The 9,193-nt window shown below is 50.5% G+C and overlaps 1 protein-coding gene across 1 annotated transcript; it reads right to left on the reverse strand.

The window, feature by feature from the left end:
• Positions 1 to 7,816: 7,816 nt before the first annotated feature.
• Positions 7,817 to 8,737, reverse strand: LOC128948628 (olfactory receptor 14J1-like; the record flags this gene model as incomplete). The annotated part of the gene is made up of 1 exon (XM_054293397.1): positions 7,817 to 8,737. A coding segment is annotated over exon 1 (921 nt), but the record flags the coding sequence as incomplete, so codon positions are not given.
• Between the last annotated feature and the right edge of the window lie 456 nt (positions 8,738 to 9,193).

Genomic DNA, 9,193 nt, shown 5'->3' on the forward strand with positions numbered 1-9,193 from the left:
AGCTGCCTGTTCATGGGCACACAACTGATATCTGCCTGGAAAAGGGCACCGATGTTAATACCTGTTGGTTTCATCATATATAAGCAAATCTTTATTATCTGGGCCACTTAAATACTTTGAAGAAATGACAATGTTTTCCCACCAGGGACAGGAGTTTTCTGGATCTACTGATGGCAGGAGAAGAAATACTGATCTTCCCCTATACCTTTGCCACCAACATTCAGTCTAATATTTCATTCCCTTCTTCCTTCAGGTGTTTCCAGCTCTCCTGGTTAAATGGCCACGTCCACGGACATCTCTTCATTTAGAGCAGCTGCATCCATGTCCTCCCCGTTTCTCCCAGATTTTCTCCTGCAGCAATTCACTGGTCATTCCAACGCGTCTCCCTTGAATTGCTTCATGCTTTGAGCTTTCAGAAGTTTAAATATCTCCTTACTCAGCATCTTAGGTGTATTTTTATCTTTCATATAACCTCTTCTTATGCCTTTGTCTAAAATCCTCCCAATCACCTGTGGGTGGTGGACATGTCAGATGCTGCTGGGATGTCAAAGGAGCTGAGGGAAGAGTTTAGATGTCTATTAAATTTTATCATTTTCACATTTTTTATGTTGGCCAAGAAGAAAAACCTTTCTGTGCCTCTGAGTCTCAGCAGTTCCTGAGAGCTGTTCCCTCCAAGGACACAAACCTGCTGATTTGTTGTTCCCACTCCAGTGGCTGTACTTGCACTTCCCTCCATCCCCAGAGCAGAGATCCCTTGTCCCAGAGAGTCCCTGGCACTGGAGGGATGAAGGAAACTGGACAGGCTGTGGGGATCAGGGGCAGGGCAAAGCCAGGGAGAAGAATGACTTTTGCATTTGATGGAGCTGTGCTTTCCCTTGGCTTTGTTGGCTGACAATGAATGAACATCCCTCTGTGTCTCGGGCAGCTCCTTCTCCGAGAAAAGCAGGTGGGAGTTGGAGCCAAGGAGCTGAAAGCTGCAGGTGCAGCCTGGGCTGGAGGCAGCTCAGGTTTGCACAAGGCTGCTCTGAGTGCCAGGGCTTGGATGGGGGAAATGGTGGGGTGGGGGCAGGGATAGAGTCTGATTGATTGTCAGCCATGAAGGGTATTGATTTTCATATCTATTCAAACTGCATGAGGAGATACTTGGATTCAGAGACGACTGGAGATTGCATATATCGATTTATGAACAGGAAAATGTCCTAAACAGGACATAAAAAATGTTTTCTCACTGTCTTTTTAAATATAATGCATTCAGTCAAAACACACTACTAAAATCTGTCAAATTACCACAAAAGATTTGAACACTAAAATCAAATTATTCCCAGAGGCCTGGCTTGTTAAGGTGTTCTGAATGGTAATGAGCCCTGGGACACTGAATTCTTGCACTGAAGAGCTGAAGGCTGAACAAGCCTCTGGAGCAGGAAAATTCAGCAGCAGCCTCCAAGGTGCTGAGAATGTCAGCAGCCCCCATTGAGGCCATCCCTGCCCAGAGACCGTGGGGGAATGGGCAGACAAGGAGAGCGTCCCTGGGGCTGGGGCAGCACAACTCAGAGGCACCAGCAGCTCCAGCTGGGAAATGGAGTGTGGAATGTGGGTGGGAAAGCTCTGCCTGGGCTGTGCCAAGCAGGACAGACAAGCCCTGACTCCCATCCCCCAAAAAACTTTGTCAATGAGACATTTAAAAGGAATTTTTATTGCTGGTGTCCTCTGAGTGAGATGCACTGGAGAAACACCAACAAGAGATTCTCAGGAGCTCGAAACAACAAAACAGCCTTTACGGGCAATTTTGAAAATCAGAGAAAATTTGGCAAAATGTTTTATACAACATTCAATCAACAAAAAAACACTTCTCAAAGCATTCAACTTCATATAGTCTAAGCCTTTACAATTTTAAGTTACTTAGAATTTTCAAGAGGACATATGCAGTAGAAGTAGACACAGAGAGAGGAATTCAAGTAAGAAAGATACAGAGGAGCACACACACAGCTACCAACTCCTGGATTCCAGCAGTGTTCAGAGAGAAATTCCAACAGGAGGTAGGGTCAAAATGTGTGCTTGCCTTGTGGTCAGCCTTCAATACCCCTTGGTCTCCCTGGGCCCTTCCCCCAGGTGGGACTTGGGCTCATTTGGTCCCTCAGGAGCTGGGCTGGGGGCTGCAGAGGTGGCTGTGGAGCATTGCCTGTGCTGTGCCAGGGACTGGCAGACACTGCTGGGCTGGGATAGAGGCTCAAGGGGGATTGGGGTTCCAGGGCAGGGCAAGGCTGGACCTGCCCCTTCCTCCCCCAGACATGAAATCTCCTCCAGTCTGTCACAGTAAGGCAATGTTAGAGGTGAAATCCCATGTCAGGCTACAGGCACCTGGACTAGAAGGAGAGTTCGTATCCATAGGAAGGAAAGCACAGAGCCCCAGTGTTTGGAAGGCAGGTGAGAGCCTCACTATGCCAAGGCCAGCCAGACTTGTCAGAAATGGCAGATTTTGTCTGGGAGCAGTCTTTAGATTTAGAGAATTTTGGAGGTGGAGGCCCAATCTCAGCCATGGATTCCTGCAGAAGCAGGACAGTTCTTTTCCATAGGAAGGAAAGCACAGAGCCTTCCCCAATGTTTTGGGGACTGATGGGAGGCAATCTTCATGAAATCACTGCCAGACAGACTTGTTCTGGCAATATTCCTAGGGGAACAATCCCTGGATATAAGGAAATTTGGTGGTGAAATCTAAATTCTGCCCATGTATGCCTGGAAGAGAAGGACAGTTATTTTCCATAGGAAGGAAAGCACAGAGCCCCAGTGTTTCAGAAGCGGATGAGAAGAGACTCTTAATGTTCCAAGATCAGCTGGACAAGTCAGGTGGCCTGTGGGAGGCCAAACCAGCCACAACTGGTCTGTGTCCCCTTGGTTTTATGGTGCCCCATAGTTTCACAATGCCCCCTTGATTACAAGGAGACCTGCAGTGTCACAATGGACCTTTGTCTCAGTAGAGTCCCAAAAAATCACAATGGTCCCTAGGTTCCCGAAGGCCTTGCAGTGTCACAATGGTCCCACTGATTCCATGAGGCGTTGCAGTGTCACAATGGTCTCCGTGGTTCCACAGGCCCCACAATGTCATGTGACTCCTCTGTTCCATGAGTCCTGCAATGTCACAACGAGCCTTTGGATCCTGGGGGATTGCAGTGTCACAATGGTCTCCTTTGGCTCTCCAGTGTCACAATGGAGCACTGATGACATGAGACCCTGCAATGTCACAAGGGACCTATGGTCCATGCAGCCCTGCAGTGTCACAAAGGCCTCTTGGTTTCACGAGGCCCTACAGTATCACAGTGGTCCTCTTGGTTCTGTGGGGACCCCCAGGGTCACAATGGTCTCACTGGCTCCATGAGGCCTCACAGTGTCACAATGCTTTGCTTATTCCATGGGGCCTCATAATGTCACAATGGCCCCTTGGGTCCATGGTGCCCCACAGTGTCAGAATGGCCCCTTGGGTCCATGAGGCTGTGAAAGTGTCTCAGTGGTCTCTCCATGATTCCATGAGGCCTTGCAATGTCACAATGGACATTTGGCTCCATGGGGCCTCGCAGTGTCACAATGGCCCCTTGGTTCCATGATACCCCAAAGTGTCATAATGGTCTCCACAGTTCAATGAGGCCTACGGTGTCACAATGGACCCTTGGTTTGATGGGGCCTCACAGTGTCACAATGATCCCTACATTCCGTGGAGTCACATGGCATCAGTACGGTCCCCTTGGCTCCATGAGGCCCAGCAATGTCACAGTGCTGTCCAGGATTCCATGAGGCCCCACAGTGTCTCAATGGTCACTTGGTCTCACAAGGCCCCACAGTGTCACAATGCTCCCTTGGTTCCATGGCCCTGTGCTGCTGCATTCCCCCCTCCCCTTCTCAGGCCGCCCTGCCAGCTGAGAAATGCTCCTTGGGCCTTGGCCTTGGCCAGCAGCCCCTGGGCTCAGCTCCTCTGCAGCTCATCACAAACATTATCTGCTCCAGGCACTGCTGCTGCCCAACCAGCTCCTGGTTTCTGTAGGAGCAGCCCTGGGAACTGTTTGTGTTCCCTCAGTGGCACAACATCCCTGTTCTCACACTGCCAAAGAAAGCTGTTGATGCCAAGTGCGGCCAGGATGAAACATTGCTGGGACTGAAGCCCCTCTCTTGGGGCCCTGCACAAAGCGCTCCAAAAGGAGCCCTTGGAGCTCTCCTGGGCCAGCGACTCCCTCTGAGTGGGACCTCTCCCAGCCGGGAACTCTCCCGTTTGCTGCACTTGGGGATCCTGAACAATGACAGAGCCTGGGCCGATTCCCCCACTCCTCCAGGCTCAAACCTTCACCCACTGGGGAGATGCCAAAGCATCCACAGGGAGCATTTCCTGCCCTCAGGGGAATTGCTCCCAGGTGCCTTGCACTGACTCTTTGTGTCTGGGTGCACACAGGAGTCTCTGTGCTGGGGAAATGTGTCAGAAATGCTGCTGTCTGAGGGGTTGGAGTGCCTTAGATAGCTGAGTCAGTCAGGCCTGTAAATGAGTTTAAGTCATGATGTCTAAGCTAAATGCTGCTAAGAGTTGTTTTGCTAAATTGTTAAGTTTAATTTAAGCTATTAGCTAAGTTAAATATTGTTGTGTTATTCCTCTTTTAAATTGCTAAGTAAAAGGTTTTAAGTAAGGTTAAATACTGTTTAGCTTTGTTCTTTTGCTAAATTGTGAAGTTGAAAGTGTCAGTAAAGTTGTAGGTTAGGTTATGTTAAGTTTGAGCTCTGTAAAGCTTTTAGGCCGTATTCCTTTCATCCTTGCCATCACTGTCCTGTTGTCACACACTGACAGGGAGAGTTCTCAGTTCATTTCTGGTTTGATTGCCTGGATTTTGTTTGGTTTTGTTGTATCTTTGTTTCCTTTGTGTGCCTGAAGTATCCAGTCAGGAGCAGAGTGACTCTTGCCGAGGAACTCTGTGCTGCTGTCCCTTAATATTAAATCTGGTTTTTGCTGATCCCTTGCTGGGGATTTTTTCAATGCTCTCAAGCCCTCGTTCACAACAGGGTGAAGGAGCCCTGGCCCAGGCTCTGGCCCTGGGGGACACGGGGACGCTGCCAGGGGGTCCCTGTCCCCCTGTGCCACCCCCAGGGTCCCGGCCCCCCGTCCCTGTGTCAGGCTCTGGGGTTGATCTCGTGGAAAGTTGTCTGGGGGAGGCTGTGGGGCTGGGGGTGGGGGGACCCAGGGTGACAGGGGATCCCACTGGGCACGAACAGGGTTGGACTGCTCTGGGGGGAGCTGTGAGGGGGGCTGGGGCAGAGTGACCTCCCCAGTGACCTCACACAGCCCCTGTGATGTCACACAGCATCCCTGTGGTGTCACAGAGCCCCTGTGATGTCACACACCCCTCTCTGTGATGTCACACAGCCCTGTGATGTCACAGCCCAATCTGCTTCATCACACAGCACCCTTGTGATGTCACAAAGCTAACTCTGGGATGTCACCCTGGAATGTCATGCAGATGGACTGTGATGTCACAGAATAATCTGTGAGGTCACAAAGTCACCATGTGATGTCACAGTCTGTTCTGTGATGTCACAGCCTGCTCTGTGATATTACACAGCCACCCAATGATGTCACAACCCACTCTCTGATGCCCCAGAGCCACACTCTATGATGGCAGAATCTGCTCAATGGCCTCACACCCTACTCTGTTATGTCACAGCCAACTCTGTGATGTGATAACCTCCTCAGTGATGTCACAAAGTCTTCAAGAACTCAGTTACATTGAAACACTGAAGTTTCTTGGACTTTAAAGAGATCCCTGTCTGGGGCATGACTGACAAAGTGTCCCCAGATTCCAAGTAGAGCAGAACACTGGAGGCAGTCATGACAGGTTGGGACAAGCAAGGCAAAGGTGTCTCTGGTGCTGAGCAAACCTGGATGTGTGTCAGGAATGCCAAGGGCCAAGGCCTGAGCCCCAGCCCCTGGCCAGGCAGATCCTGTCCCTCCGTCATTGCTCAGGGCTCTTCCCAGGATGGGCACAAGGATGTGGAGATGTGCAATGGCAAGGGCAGGAGCATAGGGCAGCCCCTGCCAGGCTGCTGAGCAGGGACAAGGAGGCAATGAGGCCCCAGGCCTGCAATAGTCACTTGTCCCCTTCTGGCCTCAGGCCCAGGCCCAGCAGCCATGGCCAAAGTGCTGCCCAAGTTGGCTCTGTCAGGGCTGTCTTGCAGCTGCTGCTCATCCCTGTGCCCTGTGCAGCCCAGGCTGTCCCACGGTGTCCCTGCCCTGCACCTCTGTCCCTGCAGGCTGTCGGTATCCCCTGGCTGCCCCATGTGGCTGAGCGCTTCCTTTGCTGACAGCTCTGCCTCCTGCCTGCCTCTGCCTGCCCACACAGAGCCTTGGACTTGATACCAAAAGCTTAATTCCATTCAATACAAAAAGCTTAATTCTAAAGGATTCATTCTATTTTTAACCTTGCCTATGAACATTTAGCACAGGAACAAGGCATGCAGGGGCTGCTTTTCCAGCAAGAGTGGTTGGAAGGCAAGAAGAAGATATTTGGCTCAAGAATGCCGTGACAGAAAAAAGAAGGACTGAAACTGGGAACTTGGGGTGGGTTTTATGGTAATGGGTGAATTTTATTACACATTTAGCAACGCTGGCAGAATTACATGTTCACATAAGGTTAGGAGTTATCCCTCGCTAGACCTCAGGCATGAATCAATGATACCCTCTTAAATAGCAATTTAGTGTTAATGAGTCTTATTCCATAATTTCAGAGATTTGGTGACAGCGAGGCCTCACAGAACCAAGGAGTCAGCTGTGACACTAAGCAAACTCATGGAACAAAGGGTCCATTGTGACCCAGTGGAACCCCATGGAACCAAAATCCATTTTGGCAAATTGGGGCCACATTGAACCAATGTTCCATTGTGATACTGTAGATCCAAGGAGACCATTGTGACTCTGAGAAACCTCTTGGAACCAAGGGGCCATTGTGACATAGCAAGGCCTCGTGGAACCATGGGTCCATTGTGACACTGTGGAACCAAGGAGACTGCTGTTGGCAGTATGAAAGCGCGTGGAACCAAGGGTCCATTGTGACACAGCAAGCCTCACGGAATCAAGGGTCTGTTGTTAAACTGTGTGAAAGTTCATGGAACCATGAGCCATTGTGACACAGCATGGCCACATGGAGCCAAGAGGCCACTGTGACACTATGGATCCAAGGAGACCATTGTGACTGAGGAACCTCAGGGAACCAGGAATCCATTGTTACACTGTGGGACTCTGTGGAACCAAGGGGAGCACAGTGACATTGTGGGGCCTCATGGAACAATGGAGACAGTTCTGACACTTTGGGACCAACTGGAACCAAGGGGCCATTAGAGCATAGCAGGGCCTCATGGAATCAAGGGGACTGCAGTGAATACTGTGAGTCTCCACGGGATGAAGAGTCCAATGAAGCCAAGGATACCATTGTGCTGGGCCAGCGCTGATCTGCCCCCAGCTCTGCACACAGACATTGCTGCTGCAGCTCCAGAGAAGAGAAGAGAAGGGGCATCTCTGGTGAAAACAATGCTGGGAGATCGTTTAGTTCCTTCAAAGCCATCAAGAAACCAGCTCCTCATTGACGCAGTCTGGGGCCACGGTTAAAGTGGAGGGAAACAAAAGGAGAAATGGCACAAGGAATGACAGTCCTTTGTGGACAATAGGAAAAAAAAAAAAAAACAAAGGAAAAAACACCCACAACCAAACCAACAACAAGTATCAAAGATGATTTTTATTATAAGTATTTTTATTTAAGAAATTGGAAATTGGCCAGCAGTTTAATGTTTCTGAAAAGCATCCAGTCATCAGTCTCCACACTGCAGCCCTGAGCTCCTGGTTCCTCAGGCTGTAGATGATGGGATTAAGGGCTGGAGACACCACCGAGTACAGAACTGACACTGACAGATCCAGGGATGGGGAAGAGATGGAGGGGGGCTTCAGGTGGGCAAATGCTGCAGTGCTGAGAAACAGGGAGACCACAACCAGGTGAGGGAGGCAGGTGGAAAAGGCTTTGTGCTGTCCCTGCTCAGAGGGGATCCTCAGCACAGCCCTGAAGATCTGCACATAGGAGAAAACAATGAACACAAAACAGCCAAAACCAAAACAGCCACTAACTGCAATGAGCCCAAATTCCCTGAGATAGGATTTGTAGCAGGAGAGCTTGAGGATCTGGGGAATTTCACAGAAGAACCGGCCCAGGACATTGCGATGGCACAGCGGCAGGGAAAATGTATTGGCTGTGTGCAGCAGTGAGTAGAGAAAGGCACTGGCCCAGGCAGCTGCTGCCATGTGGGCACAAGCTCTGCTGCCCAGGAGGGTCCCGTAGTGCAGGGGTTTGCAGATGGACACGTAGCGGTCGTAGCACATGACAGTCAGGAGGAAATACTCTGCTGAGAGGAAAAACAAAAAGAAAAACACCTGTGCAGCACATCCTGCATAGGAGATGTCCCTGGTGTCCCAGAGGGAATTGTGCATGGCTTTGGGGACAGTGGTGCAGATGGAGCCCAGGTCAATGAGGGCCAGGTTGAGCAGGAAGAAGAACATGGGCGTGTGCAGGTGGTGGCCGCAGGCTATGGCGCTGATGATGAGGCCGTTGCCCAGGAGGGCAGCCAGGGAGATGCCCAGCAAGAGGCAGAAGTGCAGGAGCTGCAGCTGCCGCGTGTCTGCCAATGCCAGCAGGAGGAAGTGCCTGATGGAGTTGCTGTTGGACATTCCTTCACTCTGGGCATGGTGCACTGTTGAAAAAGACATTGACAAGCTTGGACAGATTTCCTTTTTTATTTCAGGCTTGTGCTCCTTCTGAGTTACTGCTTTACTTTCAGCATTGCACTCAGCCTGAATACTGGGGAGGCCTGAGGGAAAACAGGGCTCCCTGTGCCACAGGGCTGTCAGACCTGCTGGAACCACACAGGTGCCCTTTGTTCATTTAACCTCTCTCTATTTCACCGTGATCACACTTTAATATTTTTTGAAAAGTGAAGTAGACTTTTTGAATTCTCCAGTTGAATTTTTTTCTTCCCAAACCCTTCTCTCTTTCCCTATGCACATGAACAGGAAAGGATACCAAGGGCTGGTCTGGCTCTCTGCTGCCTGGAGTTGTGCCTACTGGGAGCTGTTTCTCTCTATCCAAGCCTTGTCCCTGCCTGTGCTGCCAGGGCCCAGACCAGC

This window comes from Melozone crissalis, unplaced genomic scaffold (genome assembly GCF_028551555.1).
Source record: "Melozone crissalis strain CALT ecotype California unplaced genomic scaffold, PUWL_Pcris_2 ptg000139l_1, whole genome shotgun sequence".
NCBI lineage: Eukaryota > Metazoa > Chordata > Aves > Passeriformes > Passerellidae > Melozone > Melozone crissalis.